Genomic DNA, 22,244 nt, shown 5'->3' on the forward strand with positions numbered 1-22,244 from the left:
GCCTGCAGATCTACAGGGGATGAGGCACGGAAGGAGGAGAGGGTCCCCAGGAGCATGAGGTGGGAGACACCAAGGGCCCCAGAGACCCCAGGCCCAGCTGCCACAGTCAGGGGAAGTGGCAAGACGGGTCCAAGGGGGACGAATCGGCTCTTGAAGGTGGTGGCTCCCCTCTCCCCTCTCCCTGGGACACATGGGCAGACAGTGCCTGAGCCCTGAGGTGTGTGTGGCTGGCAGGGCCTGTCCAGGGCCCAGAGCCCAGCGTTTTGCAATTCCAGTTGTTTGAATACTATGGATGCCCACACCATGTGGCAGCCCTAAGCACAGCAGAGGGTTTTCCAGGCATTCGGCCTGTGGGTCCCAGGCACCACGGTTGGTGAACATGTGTGTCCAAGCGTCCAGAGGACAGCCTATGCCTCTCCAGGGGCCTGGGAGACCCCGGGAAAACAAAGACAGGGTAAGTGCCCATTAGGGCAAGAGGGTGGCACAGAGGAATCAGGTTCCACAAAAAGCAGAGACTTTGGTTTCCACTCGTAACCAAGAGAACCGTCTTCCTGACACCCTGTAATTTGGTTCCTGAGTTACTCCTGGGGAAGTCCCCAGGTGGGCAGTCACCTGCAGTCAGTGCCTCTGACCCCATCTGTTTACACCAGAAACATCGTGGGAGCCAAATATTTTCCGTTCACTGGTCTGTGATCATCAGCCCTCTCTCCCCTGAAGGTTTTACACCTCATGCAGCGCACTGAGCCCGAAGCACAGAGCACTCATCACCTCGCAGCTTCCTTACAATTAACAGCAGGAGTGGGACCAACTGTGCCTTGACTCTGAGGAGGCGCAGTCGGATGTCAGGATGGTCTCCTGTTTGTGTCACAGGACACAGCTGAAAATGCGGGGAGGGAGAAATACAACAGCCAAGGGGGTAGAGTCTCAGGAATATAAAATAGAACTCATAACTGTCTCTCTTGACATGCTGTAAGTGGCCAAGTCACAGGGAAGGGGCCAAGGAGAGACTTTTGTCAGTGCGAAGCCAGGGCACCCTGGGAGGATCACACAGCAGGGGTCCAACCTCTGTGTGAACAGAGGCCTCCTAGCCACCCACGGGAGGGACAGACGGAGTGCAGTGAGCAAGAAAGGGACAGTACACACCTGTCTGTTTGCACAAGCATGTGTGGGTGTGGCTGTGTATGTGTGATAAAGAGCTGTCAGGCACATTGTCACTTTCTAGACACAAATTTTATATTTTTAATGTGTACCCTACAATAGTTTTTTTTCATTCTTTAAGGATAAAACTAATTAAATTTCAGATCATGACTAATTATATAAACTAACATGTCAAAGGAAAACTAAATATGTTCATCTGTTAAAAATAGCCCAGGCAGAGTGGCTCATGCCCGTAATCCCAGCACTTTGGGAGACTGGGGCAGGTGGATCACCTGAGGTCGGGAGTTTGAGACCAGCCTGGCCAGCATGGTGAAGCCCTATTTCTACTAAAAATACAAAAAAAAAAAAAAAATAGTCAAGCGTGGTGGTGCACACCTGTAGTCCCAGCTACTTGGGAGGCTGAGGCATGAGAATCATTTGAACCCAGAAGGCAGAGGTTGCAGTGAGCCAATATTGCACCACTGCACTCCAGCCTGGGCAACAGAGCAAGACTCTGTCTAAAATTAAATAAATGATATATTTAATATTATCTTTACCAAAAGCACCATGATAACAGTATTATTAAATCTTAGTATGACCATCGATGTGTTCCATAATTAAGAATTCCATGTTAGAAATGACATATGTAAATTCTTTTTGCTTTTTCATATGTCACTAAGTTTGTTTTGAGTCCTCAAAAATACTCAAGCTTTACACTATGAAAATAAAATTATGCAGTGGAGTTCCTTGTAAAAGTGGTTATTGAAGGAAAAATGTGATTGGGACTGAAAGAAACAGCGCTGTCGTTTTGACTCCTAATGTATTCATGGTTTCTCTCTAAGCAGGCTGGGCGATGCACGGGTCTGAGGCAGATCGTGGTCAGTTTAACAAGGTTTCAGACGTGAGTCATGTGGACAAGCACCACGTGGGGCCCAATATCCGCATCGGCCATGTGATTGTGGAATGTGAGCTGTGTGAGGGCAACCACTGCCATCTTTGAATGTCAGCTCTCTGTCTCCCATCACTGCATCTAGAATCTAGTTGGGACTAAACAGATATTTGTTGGTTGGCTATATGAATGAAAGCTTGGATGGATGGAGGAGTAAGTGAGGGATCCTACCAAAGTAACTCCCGTGTAGAAAAAGAATCAAGTTCTGTTTGGCCCCAGAGGGCGGCTCAGTGGCCCAGGGAGTGAGATGACAGTGCAGTGTCAGGAAGTATCCAGAAGTGGATAGGCTGCCTCGGGGGAGTGAGCTCACCATCAGAGGAAATATTTAAGCAGTGGCCAAGGGAATGGCTCTCTAAGTGTGTCCCAGGTCCCCAGGGCCCCTGGCTCTCAAAGTGTGTCCCAGGAATCCTGGGGGCCTTCAAGACCTGTTCAGGGGATCCAAAAGCCAAACTGCTTTCAAATGAATACCAAGACATTGCTTGCTATTTTTGTTTTCTTGACATTGGCACCAATGGTACAATAGTAGCAGGGCAGATCTGCTGACCCAGGAATCAAGCCACCAGCTCCAGCACAAAAGTCACTGTAGACTTCACTGCCATACACTGCCTTTAAAGAATAATTTTAGTTAATCTAGGCAATACCATTCAAGACATAGGCATAGGCAAAGATTTCATGTTGAAAATGCCAAAGGCAATTGCAACAAAAGCAAAATTTGACAAATGGGATCTAATTAAACTAACGAGTTTCTGCACAGCAGAAGAGACTCATCAGAGTGAACAGACAACCTACAGAATGGGAGAAACAATTTGCAATCTATATATCTGACAAAGGTCTAATATCCAGAGTCTGCAAGGAACTTAAACAAATATACAAGAAAAAAAAAATTAAAAAGTGGGCAAAAGACATGAACAGACACTTTTCAAAAAAAAAAAAATTCTTGTGACCAACAAATATATGAAAAAAAGCTCAACATCACTGATCATTAGAGAAATGCAAATCAAAATCACAATGAGATACCATCTCGCACCGGTCAGAATGGCAATTAAAGAGTCTGGAAACAACAGATGCTGGCAAGGTTGCAGAGAGAAGGGAATGTGGAAAGGAACTGTGGAAGACAGTGTGACGATTCCTTAAAGATCTAGAGGCAGAAATACCATTTGACCTAGCAATCCCATTAGTGCGTACATAGCCAAAGGAGTAAAAATCATTCTGTTATACAGATACCTGCAGGCATATGTTCATTGCAGCACCATTCACAATAGCAAAGACATAGAATTAACTCAAATGCCCATTGGTCATAGACTGGATAAAGAAAATGTGGTACATATACACCATGGAATATTAAAGGAAAGAGATCATGTCCTTTGCAGGGACATAGATGGAGCTGGAAGCCATTATCCTCAGTAAATTAATGCAGGAACAGAAAACCAAACACTGCATGTTCTCACTTATATGTGGGAGCTGAACAGTGAGAACAGTGAGAACCCTGTGTCCCCGACAGACACGTGGACGGAAACGACACACATGGAGGGATCAACATAACTGGACACATGGGGAGGGCCTGTTGGGGCAGGCGTGTCGGGGGAGGGAGAGCATCAGGAAGAATAGCTAATGTACTCTGGGCTTAATACTAAGGCGATGGGTGGATCTGTGCAGCAAACCACCAAGGCACACATTTACCTACGTAACAAACCTGCACATCCTGCTCTTGTACCCCAGAACTTAAAATTATTATTTTTCGTTCAACTTTTATTTTATTTGACAATGTTCTTGAGGATGCAATAAAAAATAATATTATTCAGACTTGACCTTTGAAACACAGAGCTTTTTAACATTCTATGTGACAAAATCAGCAGTGCTTATAAATCCCTTCTGCTGCACACCAAAGCGTAAAGATTGTCTCCAAGAAGCACCTGTGAGGTGTTTCAGCCTGAGTTGAACCAGCCACTTCTTAATGGAACATCATTTGTCCCTTGAGAAAACAACTGACAAACTCTGGACTTTGGGTTTTGGGGAGACTTTCCTCAAAAGTGAATCAGATGAACCTGAAGAAGAATAAACCATCGACAGTAGTTGTTGCTAATGGTAAAATTTGAGCTTTCCAGAAAAAAATTATGATTTTAGAAAATTTGTATTCACTCCTATGAGTTGGAGAGGTTCCTATGACTTAGACCTTCCATTATAAGATCTGTGGTATTATTAATGAATGCGATTTTCAATATGATGAAATGTATCAACTGTGGGAAGACCCACATAATTCTGCAAACCATTGTTTTCCAGTGACCAAGACCTGAGGACACAAAATCATGCATGGGTAAAAGGTCTATTCCAGGCACAAGACAGATCCACGGATTTTCATGTGACAGAGAGGGAGAAAGTTTGTTGACATGGGTTCAGATTCCACATCACAGCTAGCCTGTAGGAAGCTACTAGTTGTCTAGCTGTGGTGTAGCATCAAAGCAGAATATTCACAGTTAGCTAAAAGGGCTATTAAAATACTTCTCCTTGTTCTATGTACTCATCCATGTGAGGCCAGATTTTATTCCTATATTTCAACCAAAACAAAAGATTTCCACAGACTGAGTGCAGAAACAGATATAAGCATCCAGGTAGTTGCCATTCAGCCAGACACAAAAGAGACTTGAAAAGATGCAAAGCTGTGATACTCTTCTCGCTACTTTTTTCTTTTAGTTTTGGAAAATATATTTATTATCCATAAAATGTTATTTATGTTAACATGTAATGAGCTTACTTTATTTTTAAATTAACTAAAATATATATTTTATAAATTTCTAAGCTTTAATTATTTGTTTATTTTGGAGATAGGATCTTGTTCTGTCACCCAGTCTGGAGTGCAGCAGTGCAGTCATGGCTCACTGCAGCCTCAAACTCCTGGACTCAAGTGATCCTCCCACCTCAGCCTTCCAAAGTGTTGGGATTACAGGTGTGAAAACACTACACCCAGCCAGATTTAATATTTAACACAGTAAATTATCGATAGCTGTAACTCATCTAGCAAAAACTCTTTGAGATCCTCAAAAATTAATAAGAATATAAAAGGCTTCTAAGGCCAAAAGTTTGGGAACCAGTTTCTTAAGAGCCATTTTAAACATGGTGGTCACCTCTGAACCTCAGATTCTGTACTTCTGTGAATTAATGGAACTAACTTGGCAGGTAGTCTTACATACAATAAATATAACATTCATGTCAAAGTCAGTTTCTTTTAAGAATACTAACTACCTACCCCTTCTGAAATTCTCAACACTAAATTTCAAAGTCTGCTTTTTAAAAATGTGGTTACGGAAAAATAATACTATTTGGAACCAATAAAACATAGGGCCTCAAACTAAACCATGGGTGTCTATTTCACACGTTATTACTAACTGTGTAATTTCGACAACTCTTTCTGTTTAGTTTCAAAATCCTGTGTTTATTCTCAATTTTAAACAGGAAGAAATGATTTGTGCTTCTGTCTTTGTTCTTAACTCAAACACAGAGCATCTCAATATTAAAAAAAAAAAAGGAGGAGGAAAAAGTACAAACTGTTTTAAAGAGAGATGTTTGCATCAGACTAACAATTCTCTAGAGGAAGGAAACCTGCTGCTGAATGCCATCCGTACCTTCAGTTTCTTCAAGACACCATGCCCGGCCCTTGATTTACAGGGAACCCTCCACCCTTAATGACCATCACTCATTTAAATGAATATAAGCAAATAAATTAAATGGGGTATATAACAGGAGAGGACTTGATTTCTATTTTAATTTGCTATTTTTTTTTTCTGCAGAAATTTAACTGGGACATTTCCTGACTACCCTGACATTGAAGAAGGAGGCTCAGCTATTATTTTCTCTAACAAGACCATACAACAGGTACTAATATGCTTAAGAAATGAAGTGTAAATATATCAAATGGCATTTCTTTAAACTTTAAAATTAATGAGTTTATAGACTTATTAGGTCTTGTTTATTTTTCTATACATATTTACATGGAAATACTTTTGGGTGTTCATCGTTGTATGTACTTTCATATTTATTCAAAATGAGTTCTTTTTTTTTTCCCCATCTTATCTTTGAAGGAGATGTGATGATGTGTGAAGGTCATTTTCTTAGTAAATTCTGAGTAGCTTGGCTGCAGGAGCCCTTTGTGTTCTGGTCCCAGCTTCCCTCTCCCTCTCATCTCCATGCCCCACCCCCTCAGCAGGCCCTTGGCTCCAGAAGTCCACTCACCTGTGCTCCTGGCTCATGCCGCTGCTCCTTTGGGTGTGCCATGCTCTTCCTGAGTTCTGGTTCTGGGCGCCTTTCTGCTTAGCTCCTGCTCCCCTGTCAAGACCCAGCTCCTTGTCTTATTAATATTTTTCAAGTGAAACACCTTTGATCGTCTCTGTAGATGCTTCAGTGGCATTTGATGAAACTGACATTTAAAACTATTTTTTTTAATGTCTTCATAAACTAGGAATAGGAAAATTATTCTTAGCTTCATAGTATTTAGCATAGAAACCAAGAGAAGATTTGCATTGTACTCAATGATGAGGTATTAGATGCATTGTCAAAGTGAAAATCAATAAGGACAATTTGTCTTATCTCCTGAGTAAAATTTTCCCCAACTGCCCACAACCTGGATGACTAACCCTTCCTCTAAAGCCCTGTGCTATTAACATCACTCATTTGACATTTACCCTACGCTACTTCACATGGACACCTTTCTTTTGATGCCGGGGGCCTGCAAACATACAGCATTTTGTTTGAATTTCTATTAAGCTGGTTCACCAATTACAAGCTTGTATCATAATATTCATGTGCATGCTTTATCTCTTCCTTAGCCTGTCAACTTCTCAAGAGGAAGGACTTTTAATTTGCATATGTAAACATTCAACAAATATTTGCTGAACAAAAGAACAGAAGGCTTATCTTCTCCATGAGATTATAAACCTTCTAAGGGCAAGAGCCATATTTTAAGATTCTTTAAAATCATAGAAATGAGTGCATAGTAAGTGCTCAATATATATTTCATTTTTCTTAATAATGATAATATTAATTTTACAGCCATGAGAACATAGTCTCTAATTTTTTAAATTAAATTAAAAATGTTTTCTTTTTTAAGGAAATAAAATTGTTAGGTTAAATCTGTTGAAAAAAATGTCAAAATCAAGAAAAGGATAGTTACTATCAGAACTATTGGTGAATATTTCCTTGGACATTCTAAAAAATGCCAGACAAATAAGAAAAAGGAAAGAAGTGATAAATATTTTAAAGTGAGAATTTTATCATTGTTTTAAGATCATGTAATTATCTCCCTAGGAAACCCAATACATTTAACAAGAAATTATATTGACAAATTATACAGAATTGAACAGAATTACACTGACAAAATCGCACTGAAGAAGATAAAAGAAGACTTGAATGATAGACTGAACAATTATTTATCTGGATAAAAAGACTGAGTAAAGTATAAATACACACTTTTTATTATTCTGTGAAGTTAATGCAATTCCAGTTAATATCAAAACAAGTTTTTATTGACATAATTATTTTCAAGTATCTGAAGAATGAATACATGGAAATATCCCAAAAGTTTTTTTTATTATTATTATTATTATTATTTTTTTTTTTTTTAGAGACGGAGTCTCGCTCTGTCACCCGGGCTGGAGTGCAGTGGCCGGATCTCAGCTCACTGCAAGCTCCGCCTCCTGGGTTCACGCCATTCTCCTGCCTCAGCCTCCCGAGTAGCTGGGACTACAGGCGGCCGCCACCTCGCCCGGCTAGTTTTTTGTATTTTTTAGTAGAGACGGGGTTTCACCATGTTAGCCAGGATGGTCTTGATCTCCTGACCTCGTGATCCGCCCGTCTCGGCCTCCCAAAGTGCTGGGATTACAGGCTTGAGCCACCGCGCCCGGCCTCAAAAGTTTTTTTTAAAACTATAATAGGGAACTTTCCATATTGAAATAAAACAAATTATAAAGATATAAAGTAACCAAAACACCACAATGCTAGAAAATGAATAGACGGATAACAACAAAAATAACAGATAACATTTGTTGGACAAATATTCTGTGCCAAGTACCATGCAAGCACTTTATATAAGTCAACTTATTTAATTCTTCCAAACTATGAAGATCAAAAATTTGGCCAAATTAGTTGTGGAGCTGAGATTCAAACTCAAGGAGTCTGACTTTAGAATAGTGTGCTCAGAAACTTAGTCGGGTATATGTATCAGAACTCAGTACCATACTGATGACATTTCAAATAAATGGGGAAGGACAGACTAATAAATAATATTATTTAATAATAACTGGCTCACCATTTGGCAAAATCAAGTAGAGCCTTCCTTATTATACAAAATAAATTTCAGATGAATTAAATATTTACATGTAAAAATGTTAAGCCACAAATTACTTAAGAAATTGTTTGAATTGGAGAAAAATTTCATAAACATGGCACCCTAGGCCAAACACCATGAAGAGAATCTGCCCATATACTTAACTACATAAAACTTAAATAGCAAAATGGCCAAAAAAAAATCACAAATGAAGTTCAAGTTATATGATAACTGAGGAAAACATTTGCAACATATGTGATAATGGGTATTTTTCATGTATAAATATTTCTCAGAAAATAATAACAAAAATTGGAACATCCCAATAAAAAAGAAGGCAAAGAATATGAACAGGAATTTAACATAAGAAAAAATTTTAAAACTCCCTGGCAAATAACTATATAATGTTGCCATATCTCTTTTCACCTATAGGACTGGTAAAAATTTTAAGTCATTGTAATGACTGGAGTTTGTATGCATGTGGGAAAAAGTCACTCTCATACATTGCTACTGGATATGTAAATTAGCATGACATTTTTAAGGAACATGGATCAAATGAATATCAAAACTTTTCATGTGTATGTGCTTTGGCTCATAAATGCTCTTTGAGGAATTTATACTAAAGAAATAATAAGAGAAGTCATAAGTCAGAGGTCAACATCCTTTTTTTGTAAAGGGACAAATAGTAAATATTTTAGGTTGTGGCACATGCATTCTTTCCTGGCACTACTCAACTCTGCCAATATGGCATTGATATGCTTTGTCTCTGTGTCCCCACCCAAATCTCATCTCAAATCCCCACGTGTCAAGGGAGAGACCTGATGGGGGTGGTTCCCCCAGACTATTCTTGTGATCGTGAGTTCTCACAAGATCTGATGGTTTTATAAGGGGCACTTCCCCCTTTGTGCTCTCTCTCTCTCTGTCTCCTGCCACCACGTAAGACATGCTTACTTCCCCTTCCGCCATGATTGTAAGTTTCCTGATGCCTCCCCAGCCTTGCGGAACTGTGAGTCAATTAAACCCCTTTTCTTTATAAATTACCCAGTCTCAGGCAGTTATTTATAGCAATGTGAGAATGGACTAATACAGGCATCAGAGAAGCCATAGACAACATGTAAATGATGGGCATGGCTGTGTTCCAGTCACACTTCATTTCGAAAATGGGCAGGCTGCCGGCCAGAGCTGGCCCATGCACCATAATTTGCTGACCCCTGCCATGGATGCTGTTCACGTCTGCCTTGTTTATTGCATTGACAAAGAAGAAAACAGCCTGATGTTCTTTAACAGGAATTTGTTAAGCAACATAAAGTTCTCTGCAGCAGTAAAAACCAGGCTGTCGCTCAGGGTTTCAGGACTTCAGTATGACTGACCCGGCTGTCGGCCTCCCTTTGTCCCTGTGCTCCCCTCCAAGAGCCCTCAGAGTTAAGCACACAGGAATTGCTCTTCCTTCACTTCTCCATTGGAAACCAACCTCCGCTCCCAAAGGCTGCCTCAGCCCTCCACAGGACTCCTCCCTTCTCCACTGAATTCCATGAGCACTAAATATTGACCCTATTATTTGGCAATTTGTCAGGCCCTGCCTTGAGTGATTGTCATTTTGATTTGGAGTTGTTTCACTTTTTTTATGTGTTTAGGTGTTGTCCCGCCAGCTAAATTGCCAGGCACAATTTGTGTCTTGGAAGTCCATGGCAAGCATCCAGACACATTTTATGTTCAGTTAGAAAGGTAGCGATTATAGGATTAAGAATGTTGGTAGAACATCTAAATTGCCATGAGAAACATTAAAAACTACTAGTCAAAAGAAAATTGAGAATGTCTGGTTAACACATTGAGAGAGAACAGAGGAGACCACAAAGCAGCTTAGCCTTGAAAGACAGATGATTGAAGAGTCAGAATGGCATGGTGATTACAAATCACAGTTCCGCCACACACTAGACCTGCAACCTTAGACAAGCTTCATCCCCCCACCCACCGATTCAGTTTTCTCATCTGTAAGTGGAGGTTACTGGCAACACCTACCTCCCTGCACCGAGGTAATAATTAAATGAGACAGTACATGTGAGGTACTTAGAACAGAGCTTGGCACATTGAAACCTCACTTCAGAAAATCATCACCGTTGTTACTAGTGTTAATAGTAGCAGTAATAGTAGCCATTGTAGCCATAGTATGAAGAGAGAGTAAGCCAAGCATTATCATTATAACAGTGTACGTACCAGGTGAAATATATATTAATAAAACACAAAAATAATACAAATACTTTTTTTGAAACAAGCATAACATTGATACAAAACCCAAAAAGCAAAGATTGAACACACAAAAAAAGGACACAGATCTGTCTCCCTTATAAATATTAACACAAACATTTTAACTAAAGTATTAGCACACTAAAACCAGCACCACATTAAACTAGTAAAACACAAGTGGTGATTATTCCAGGATGCAAGAATGGTTTGGGTTAATGATGTCTATGAATGCACTGCATTGTATTAAAAAATCCAAAAGGGAAAACCATAAGTTCCTCACTCTGGAGGTTGCAAGGGCATTTTACAAATTTAATATCCATTCTTGATATTTAAAAATAGAAGTCTACAAAATTGGAATATATGGATACTTGTTGAACATTATTAAATATTTCTTAGTTCAAAACCAAGTGTCATGCTTAAAGAAATTCACTAGAAACATTTCCACTAATGAGTGTCAGGAAAAATTCAAGAATAGCCATCATCACCACTATTATTTAACATTCATTGTCCCATAGGAACTACTAAACAATATATCCCCTTTCTAGTGTTCTAAAGGGGAATGGAAGAGGCACATGATCACCTTTTGCACATATGTTAAATATTTAGAAAAGCATTGAGTAAAGAGCAAAAAAGCAAAGAGAATAAACTAAAAACTACTTTAAATAATATGAGAAGCAAGATGGGGGATTACAAAATTAATATGCAGAAAACAATAGCTGTTGTGCATACAAACAGTAGCTAGCTAGAAAATATAATGTAAGAGACCATTTACAACACCAACAATGCAAAGATAAAATGCCCAGGAATAAACTTAATGATAAATGTACACTCTACGTGAAGAAAAACTTACAACACTCCTGAGGGATGCGAAGAAATGGAAAAGCATATCATGCTCTTAGGTAGGAATACTCAACACCATACATACCTTGACTCCTAAACATCATCTATAAACATAATATGATCCAAATAAAAATTCCAATAGCATTATATTGGGGCATTGGCGGGGAGGAGGCAGGGAGGATGACCAAAGTAAACTTTAAGTAGAAAGCAAATAACCAAGAATAACCAGTGGAATTTGGAAAATGAAGCATAGTGAGGAGGAACTAGCTTTGCCAGGTATGAAAACATATTCTTAGGAGCCCACTGGCACAGACAAAAGGCTGAAAAGGCACATCAATTGAAAAGAATGGAAAATCAAGAAATAGACCCAAATACATATGGAAATTTATAATAAAGACAGCATCTCAAATGTGAAAGGAAAAAAAGGAAATAAATGGTATAAGAAGAGCCAGGTGGTCATCTAAGAAAAAAGAAAATTAAATTCCTAACTCTTTACACTTTACTTTGGATTGATTCCAAGTGGATCAAACACTTACTTATAAAACAAAACAAAAACACAAAAGGACTAGAAGAAGTGAAGAAAGAAATATGTCATAACCTCAGAATGGGAAAGATCCTTCTAACTATGGTGCAAACCCAGGAATCATAGCAGAAAAAAAATTTGATAAATTCGACTACACACACAAAATTATTTTAATCCTACATGGAAAAAATGACCCCAAGTGAGGGAAATGACAGATGATACCCTGAGAGAATTTTTTGTGATAAGTATCACAGACAAGAGACCTTTCTTCTAATATGTAAGGAACTCCTACAGCTCTATAAGAAAAGATTAATAACCCAATACAAAAATCAGCAAAAGGATATGAATAGACAGTTCTCAGAAAGAGAAAACTCAGATGAATTTGAAACATAATGAAAGATGTTCAACACATGAAAAGATGAACAACCTCACACATGTAAGAGAAATGCAAATTAAAACTACACTGACAGATGAAATTGATCAATTGAATCTCAACAAAATGCAAAACTTTTGCACTTCAAGAGATACCATTAAGAAAATGAAAGTACAAGTAACAGACTGGGAGAAGATATTTGCAGAATACCTACCTGCTAAAGGACTTACAGCCAGAAAATACAAAGTACTCTTACACCTCAATAAGAAGACAGTTCAATCAAAACACAAGCAAAAGACTTGAACAGACAATTCACAAAGGAAGATATCTGGATGGCTAGTAAGAACATGAAAACATGTTCAACATTATTAGTCATTAGGGTAATGAAAATTAAAATGGAAATGTAATGCTATTTCACACCCATGAGGACGGATACAAAAAAAAAGACAATTACAGATGAAGATGTGGAGAAAAGGGAACCCTCATACATTGCTAGTGGGAATGCAGAATGTTGCCACTTTGGAAAACATCATGCCAATTTCTTAAAAGTAAAATATAAATTTACCAAAGGACCTAGCAGTTCTTCTCTTAGGACTCTAGCCAAAAGAAATGAAAACATATATCCACACAAAAACATTTGTAGATGAATGTTCATAGCAGCATTACTCATAATTGCCAAAAATTTGAAACAACTTAAATGCGTATCAACTGGGGAATATGGTAAAATATGGTATATCCATACAACTTAATATTATTTGGCAATTAAAAAGGAACGCACATCTGATACATGCTACAACGTGAATGAACTTAAAGCATTATGCCATATTAAAACATTATGCAATGTGAATGAAGCCAGACACGATGGACTATATATTTTATGATTCCATTTATATGAAATGTCTAGAAAAAGGAAACCTGTAGATAGAGAAAGTAGATTAGTGCTTGCTTGGAGAGATACTTTTGTTGTGTCCCCACCCAAATCTCATCTTGAATTGTAGTTCCCGTAATGCCCATTTGTTGTGGGTTGGACCTGTTAGGAGGTAATTGAATCATGTAGGCAGTTACCCTCATGCTGTTCTCGTGATAGCGAGTGAGTTCTCACAAGATTTGATGGCTCTATAAGGGGCTTTTCCCCCTTTGCTCGACACTTCTCTCTCCTGTTGCCATGTGAAGAATGACCTGTTTGCTTCCCCTTCCACCATGATTGTGAGTTTCCTGAGGCCTTCCCAGCCATGTGGGACTGTGAGTCAAGTAAACCTCTTTACTTCATAAATTACTTAGTGTTGGGTATTTCTTCATACCAGCATGAGAATGGACTGATACACCTGGGAAGGGGAGAGACAAGGGATTAGCAAATAATGGAAATGAGACAATCTTATTGAGGTGATAGAATGTTCTAAAACTGATTTATGGTAGTGGAACACAACTTGATATACTTGCTGAAAAATTACTGAATTGCACACTTGAAATGAGTGAGTATATGATATGCTTCAATAAAATTATATTTTGGGAAAAGAAAACAGGCACCAGGCCAAATTTGACCCTGAGGCCAAAAAAATGATGGCTGACTTAATAGGCAGTAAAGTGTACTTTTAACTTTGGAAGATTTTGCTCGAGTTGATGAACAGGAGCAAAATAAATTCAATACTGGCTTCTCAAAAAAAACAAAAGCAACTACATTTCTACCCATGTAACTGGCAAACAAGATGCACTATGACAACGAGCATATGGGGAAACAGGCCCTCTCCTACACTGCTGGCAGAAGGGTAAATTGACACAATCCATGGTGGGAAGTTTAACAGTATTACAAATGTGCGTACGCTTGATCCAGCATTTCTACTTTAAGGAATTTATCCTGCAGATATGTTCACCACCTGCAAAATGATATTTGCATGCATTTATTCATGGCAACAATGTTAGTAGTAGCAGATTACTATTAGAAATGACAGCAGATTACTGTTAGAAATAATCTTAATCTTATTTGGTAGGGGAATGGCCAAATAAATTGTTACAATACACCCTTAAAAAATGAACCATGAAGCTCTGTATGTATCACTAAGGAAAGATGGCCAAGATATATTATTAGGTGACAAATGCAGAACAAGAATAGTATTATAATATGCTAACATTTGTATAAAACGACAAGTTGATGTCTATAATGTGCATTTGTGTGTGTACATGTGTACATCTGTGTGCACTTGGAAGATTTTGCTGTAACTGAAGAGTGCAGATAAAATAAGTTTTGTATTGGTTTAAAAAAGAGACAACTTCAATGACATATTACTGTTCACCTATACAATTGGCAAACATAACACAGCAATGCCAGTGTGCTCTGTGTGTGTATGCATTATATGTATATTTGCATATATGTGTATAAAGTGTCTTTAGAAGCATATCCAAAGTATTTGGGTTGATTTTTTAGCAAATGTATCATGATCAGCCACATACTGGAAGTCACCACAAACCCCTGTGTCCTGCAGACCCCAGGACTCCTGCAGACTTCTGCTGAGGAACTCAACAGCCCTCAAGGCCACCACACAACCACCTGCAGCTTTCACCACAGAGGACCCTTCAGGGTTTGTTATCATGAACCCCAGCAGCATATTCTGCAGAAGTTCCTACAGTTTTCACATCTGAGGAAACCAGCTGCCTGCACAGAAGCAGTGAACCTCCTTCAGTTTTCACCACTGAGGACACTGCATTTCTTTTCACCTTCACAATCTCCAGGTGCCTGAGTCTCCCGTCCCCTGCTGGAGCCACCCAGAGCAACATGACTGCTCCTGCCACAGTGACCCCAGCCCAGCGACCCACCCAAGTGGCCCTCATGTTCCCTAGGTGCCTAAGTCACCACATCTCCTTGAAATCACCCCAGATACTGCCTCCACAGGTTCTCTGGGCCAGGGACCCAGAGCAGCTACTGCGTGTATGCCAGAAAACAACTTTGGAGCCCCCTACCACAGACTCCAACCTCACCACTGCATGCACTCAAGGCTAGCTCCTGTAGCCAGACTATTGCAGTAGCTGCTAGCCTGGCCCCCGCAACTAGGTGAGCATAACCAGTTGGCCATGCCCTCCAGCTCCTATCCCCACACTATGCTTGTTCCCAAAGCTAGTCCCTGTAGCTACGTGTGCATGCACCCCTCCAGCTCAGCCTGAAGTTGCCCATGCCTGCAGATGGTGTTGCTGGCCTGCAACGGGCCTCTGCAATTATGCATATGCAAGCTGCTGGCCCCCACTGCCACATGTGCACCTGCAGCTGGCCCCAGCCACAAAGGACTAAGCAGGTGCCAACATCACAGACTCCAGCTGCCTGAAATGGCAAGACTGAATGCTCCCCCAGATTTGGAGCCACCACATGCCCCAACACTTGGTACCTCACAACACTAAACCCAGTGCTACAGTGCCCCTGGCATGCCTCTGTCCCTCAACCCTGCTGCCCACAGGTGAAGGTCTTTCCTTACCAAAGCCAGTCTATAAAGTCTGGAAGAGGTGACTACTTCTTGAAATTTGCAGACTCTTTTATAAGACTATATGAAGAATCAGGGAAACAGGATACCACTAACAGAACACAATAAACTTTCACTAACTGACCCTAAAGAATTGGAGATCCGTGAATTACATGACAGAGAATTCAAAATAAGTATTCTAAAGAAGCTCAGCAAATTACAAGACAATACAAATAAACTATTTAATGAAATCAGGAAAATAATACCAGAACAAAATGAAAGAAGGATCTACAAGACAATCAGAAAGTAATAAACAAAGTGGCAGCAATAAGTTCTTCCTGTCAATAATTATCTCAAATATAAACGAATTAAATTCTCCAATCAAAAGACGTAGCATGGCTGAATGGATTTTTTAAAAATTACTCCACTATATGCTGCATACAAGAAATTCACTTTACCTTTAAGGACACACATAGAATGAAGGCGAAGGGATAGAAAAAGATATTCCGTGTAAATTGAATCCAAAAGAAAGCAGGGGTAGCTAGAATTATGTCAGACAAAATATACTTTAAGTCAAAAACTGTAAAAAGGGCAAGTAAGATCATTATATAATTATAAAGAGATCAGTTCATCAATAGGATATAATAATTGCAAATGTATGTGTACCAAACATCAGAGTATATAAATATGAAAAGCAAACATTAATAGATCTGAAGGGAGAGATAGATTACAATACAATAATAGTAGGGAATTTCAATACCTCACTTTCGACAATGAACAGATCATTCAAACATAAAATTAATAAGGAAACAATGAACTTGAACTACACTTTAGACCAAATGGACCTAATAGACATATACAGAACATTTGATCCAACAGCAGCAGAATATACATTCCTTTCAAATGGTCATAGAACATTCCCCAGGACAAATCATATATTCAGCCACAAAACAAGCCTTAACAAATTTAGGAAGATCAAAATCATATCAAGTATATCTTTTCAGACTGCAATGGTGTGAAACCAGAAACAATAAAAGGAAAAATCTTTGAAATTTCACAGATAGAAATTAACAACATGCTCCTAAAACAACCAGTGGATCAAAGAAGAAATTTAAAGGCAAATTTTAAAATATCTTGAAACCAGTAAAAATGGAAACACAGCGTACTAAAACCTATGAGATGCAACAAAAGCAGTACTAAGAGGAAAATTTCTATCATTAAATGCCTACACCGTAAAAGAAGAAAGATCTCAAACAACCTAACATTATGCCTCAAGGAACTAGAGAAAGAAAAACAAACTGTTATTAAGTACAAAAATAGCAGAGGAAAGAAATAAAGATTAGAACAAAAATAAATGAAATGGAACCTCAAAAAAACAACAGAAAAGGTAAACTAAGAGTTGGTTTTGTGAAAGATAAAATTGACAGACTGTTAACTAGACTAGGAAAGAAAAGAGTCAGACAAATAAAATTTAAAATGAAGGAGGAGACATTACAACTGATACCATAGAAATACAAAAGATCATGAGACTACTATGAATAATTATATACCAGCAAATTCATTAGCCTAGAAGAAATGGATAAATTCTTATACAACAACAGGACTAATCACAAAAAAAGTAGAAAATCATAGTGAGTAGAGAAACTGAATCAGTAGTCAGAACCCTTCCAACAAAGAAAGGCCCAGGATAAAATGGCTTCTTGTGTGAATTCTACCAAACATGTAAAGAACTAATACCAATACTTCTTAAATTCTTCCCAAAAATTGAAGAGAAATAAATACTTCCAAATTCATTTATAAGGCCAGTGTAAACCTGATACCAAAAGCAGACAAGACACTGAAAGAAAAGAAAATTATAAGCCAATATTCATGATGAACACAGATGCAGAAACCCTCAACAAAATACTAGCAAGCCAAATTCAAGAGCACATTAAAAGAATCATTCACCATGATCAAACAGGATTTATCCTTGGGACACAAGAGTGGTTCAACCTATCCAAATCAATCAGTGTAATATACCACATTAACAGAATGAGGGATACAAATCATATGATCATTTTAATAGATGCAGAAAAAGTATTTGACAAAATTCAGAACTCTTTCATGATAAAAACTCAACAAATTATGCAGAGAAGGAACTTAACACAATAAAGACTATATATAAAAACCCCACAGCTAAAATCATACTCAATAGTAAAAAATCTGAGTTTTTCCTCTAAGAGCTGGACAAGATAAGGATGCCCACTCTTGCCACTTTTATTCAACCTAGTACAGAAGTCCTAGCCAGAGCAATTAGGCAAGAATGAGAAATAGAAGGCATCCAAATAGGAAGGGAAGAAGGGAAATTACCTATTTTTGATCTTGTATGTAGAAAAATCCAGAGGCCAGGCACGGTGGCTCACGCCTGTAATCCCAGCAGTTTGGGAGGCTGAAGTGGGAGGATCACTTAGCACAGGTTTTCGAGAATAGCCTGGGCAACAAAGCAAGACCCTGTCTGTATTAAATTTTTAAAATTTTTTAAAAAGAAGAAAGAAAACCCCAGAGACTCCACTAAGAATACTATCAGAACTGACAAACAAACTTAGTAAAGTTTCAAGATACAAAGTCAACATACAGAAGATCAGTAGCATCTCTATACACTAACAGTGAACTCTCTGAAAAGGAAATCAAGAAAACAATCCCATTTATAGTAACTTTTTAAAATTTAGGTATAAATTTAACCAAGGAGTTGAAGAGTCTGTATATTGAAACCTGCAAAACATTGATGAAATAATTTTAAGAGGACACAAATAAATAGAAAGATATCCTGTACTCATGAATTGGAAGAATTAATGTTGTAAAAATGAGCGTATTACCCAAAGTGATCTATAGATTCAATGTAATCACTATCAAAATTTCAGTGACACCTTTTCACAGAAATAGAAAAAACAATTCTAAAATTTATATGGAACCACAAAACACCTCAAATATCCAGTTAATCTTGGGCTAAAAGAACAAAGCTAGAGACATCACGCTTCCTGATTTCCAAATATATTACAAAGCTACAGAAAGCAAAACAGCGTGATACTGGCATAAAAACAGACATAAAGATCAATGGAACAGAAGAGAGAGCCCAGCAATAAACCCACACACTACAGCAAATTGATTTTCAACAAAGGTGTCAAGAACACACAATGGAAGAAGGATAAGTCTCTTTGATAATGATGTGAGAAAACTGGATATCCACATGCAGAACAAGGAAATTGAACCCTTATCTCTCACCATATACACAAATCAACTCAAAATGAGTGAAAGCCATGAATGAAAGACCAGAAACTGTAAGACTACTGTAAGAAAACATAGGGAAAATCTCCATGACATTGATCTGGGCAGTGATTCTCTGGATATGACCCCAAAAGCACAGGCAAAAAAAGTAAAAGTAGACAGATGGCATTGCACCAAGCTAAAAACCTTCTGCACAGCAAGGAAACAAAAGAGAAGAGTCAACCTATGAATTGGGAGAAAATATTTGCAAACCATACATCTGAAAGGCGTTAATATCCAAAGTATATAAAGAATTTAAAGACTGCTATAGCAAGAAAACAACCTAATTTAAAATTAGGCAATGGACATGAATAGACATTTCTCAAAAGAAGACATACAAATGGTCAACATGTATGTGGAAAAATGCTCAACGCAACAGACATAACGCTAATTAAACAATGAGATATTACCTCACGCTTGTTAGGATGGCTGTTATCAAAAAGACAGAAGATAACAAATATTGGCAAGGATGTGAGAGAAGGGACCGTTGTACACTGTTGGTGGGAATGTAAATTAACACAAGCATTATGGAAAACAGCATGGAAGATCCTCAAAAAATGAAAAATAGAACTACCATATGATCCAGCAATCCCACTACTGAGTATGTATCCAAAGGAAAGGAAATCAGTGCATCAAAGAGATGTCTGCACTTCCATGTTCATTGCAGCATTGCTCACAGTAACCAAGATATGGAAGCAACCTCAGTGTTCTTCAGTGGATGAATGGATAAACATAATGTATTGTATATACCCAATGGAACACTATTCAGCTTTAAAAAAGAAGGAAATTTCTGTCATTTGTGACAACATGTGTGAACCTGGAGGACATTATGCTAAGTGAAATAAGCCAGGCACAGAAAGACAAATACTGCGTGATCTCACTTATAAATAAAATCTAAAAAAAAATGTAACTTACAGAAGCAGAGAGTAGAATACTGATTACCAAGGGTGGGGTGGGAGGGGAAGATCAGGGAATGGAGAGATGTTGGTCAAAGGGTACAGAGTTTCCATGAGACAGGAGGAAAAAGTTCTGGAGATGTATTGTCCAGCATGATGACTATAATTAACAATATTGTTTTGTGTATTTTTTAATTGCTAAGAGACTATATTGTAAATGTTCTCATCACACAAAAAATGCTAAGAATGTAAGGTGATGGACATGTTAGTTAGCTTGACTTAATCATTCCACAATGTGTACATGTATCAAAACGTCATGTTGTGTACTGTAAATATATTAAATTTTTGTCAATTATGCCTTAATAAAAAATAAACATAAAAAGAGAAAGTGGATCTTCTTGGCTGGTTAATAGTATGGGGAGGAAACCTTTCACTGTATATTATGTATTTATGTATAATTACTCTTTCGTAACTTTTGAATTGTACACCATGAAAATGTAATACTCAAAAATTTAAACTAATAAACTTTAAAAGGAGAGAGATGAAATAAACCATATAATTGGTAAGACTTTAAAAGGCTTAACTGATAAGGCCACAGTGAAATGTATACTCCACAAATAAGGATTTCATCTTTTTTTCAGGTGCTCATATTTTAGATATCAGACTTTTTTTTTAAGTCTTTACTTTTCTGAAAGTTTTGCAGTTTCTAAGGTCCAAACGATGTCTGTGTTCCAAGTGCTCCAGTGCAATGAAGACCTGGGCAGCCACACCTTGATTCTGTGAGTCGAGATGAGCCTTTGTCTGTTTTGTTTTGTTTTGTTTTGTTTCATTTTTTGAGGCAGGATCTCACTCTGTCGCCCAGGCTGGAGGGCAGTGGCTGGATCTTAGCTCACTGCAGCCTCTACCTCCCAGGCTCAGGCAATCCTCCCACCTCAGCCTCCCAGATAGCTGGGAGTACAGGTGTGCACCACGACGCCTGGCTAATGTTTCGTATTTTTTTGTAGACATGGGGTTTCATCATGTTGCCCTGACTGGGAAAAGATCATTTTTGCATGGCCAAATATGTGCACAACACATGCTTCACCTCTCTCCTTTTTCCACACTAGGATAAAACGATATTAGCCCTTGTCTCCCCACCCGCAGTGTTTTAATTGCTGCATCTTCAGAGGCAACTGCTGTACTTAATTTGGAGTAGGTCATTCCCTTACTTTCCTTTGTACTTGGACTACATCTGTATGTACCTGAGACTGGAGTATGGATTGTTGGTTTCGCTCTGTGCATTTTGTATAATGGAGTAAGTTGACATGTATTCTTACGCATCGTGCCTCTTTTCTCCCTACGTTGTGAAATTCACCCTGGTTAGTGCCACCTGAATCCCAGCTCAGCTACTCACTAGCTGTGTGTCCCTGGCTGGGATACTGCACTCTGTGTGTCCCCGTTCTCTCATCCATAAAATGGGGCAACAACAGCAACCCCTGTGCGTCTGGTGTAGCAGCGAAGGAGTCTGTCTCCGGGAGACTCTCAGAAGCATGCCTGGCGGATCCTAAGTGCTGTGTACGGAGATACTGGCTCCATTTCAGAGCTGAGGAAACTGAGTCTCAGAGAGCTTATGCAGCTTGTCTTGGCCACATGACGAGTGATGAGCAGAGCCCCGGGGGCCAAACAGGAAGCGTGTCCTGTCATTGTCACCTTTATATCTCCTGGAATTCACAGCTCTCTATGGCAGTGAGTGAGTGCTCAGTGAACACTGTTATATTGAACTGAATTACATGTTTTTTTAAAACAAATGTATAATAGTTCTGCAGTGGTGCTAATCCTATGTGAACTGGATGCTTTTAAACAAATATTTTATAATTTAGGAGGATAAAAGGTCTTTTGTCACTGTAGGGAATATAAATTAAATCACTGGTGAAAGAAACCAACTCATGAAAATGGAAGTTATTGCAAGAGTGGCTGTTGCCATCAGAGCCTGGCAGGAAACAGTGGCATCCTCCCCCTGGATTTTGATGAGTTGTGGTCAGGGCTGGCACATCCAGCTGTTGCTGAGACGTTGAGGAAGCTGTGACCTCCCCTAGAGTTTGTGGAACCTCCAAGAGCTGGAGCAGGTGGAATTAGGGAAGGAATCAGGCTCAGAAATGTCCAGACTCTCTCTCCATCTACACTGAGGTTGCTGCCCCCTACTCACGAATCCAGCTAAGGGTAGATGGCAGGCAGGACCCC

At 38.8% G+C, this 22,244-nt stretch overlaps 1 protein-coding gene across 1 annotated transcript in view; it reads left to right on the top strand.

Annotated features, from left to right (window-relative positions):
* IQCA1 (IQ motif containing with AAA domain 1) overlaps positions 1-22,244 on the top strand; it is a 169,197-nt gene that overhangs the window by 61,074 nt on the left and 85,879 nt on the right. The window contains exon 7 of the mRNA XM_033229790.1: positions 5,872-5,956. Within this exon, the coding sequence (XP_033085681.1) occupies positions 5,872-5,956 (85 nt within the window). The remainder of the gene's footprint in view (positions 1-5,871; positions 5,957-22,244) is intronic.

Source organism: Trachypithecus francoisi, unplaced genomic scaffold (assembly GCF_009764315.1).
Source record: "Trachypithecus francoisi isolate TF-2019V2 unplaced genomic scaffold, Tfra_2.0 Lachesis_group13, whole genome shotgun sequence".
NCBI classification, from domain to species: Eukaryota; Metazoa; Chordata; class Mammalia; order Primates; family Cercopithecidae; genus Trachypithecus; species Trachypithecus francoisi.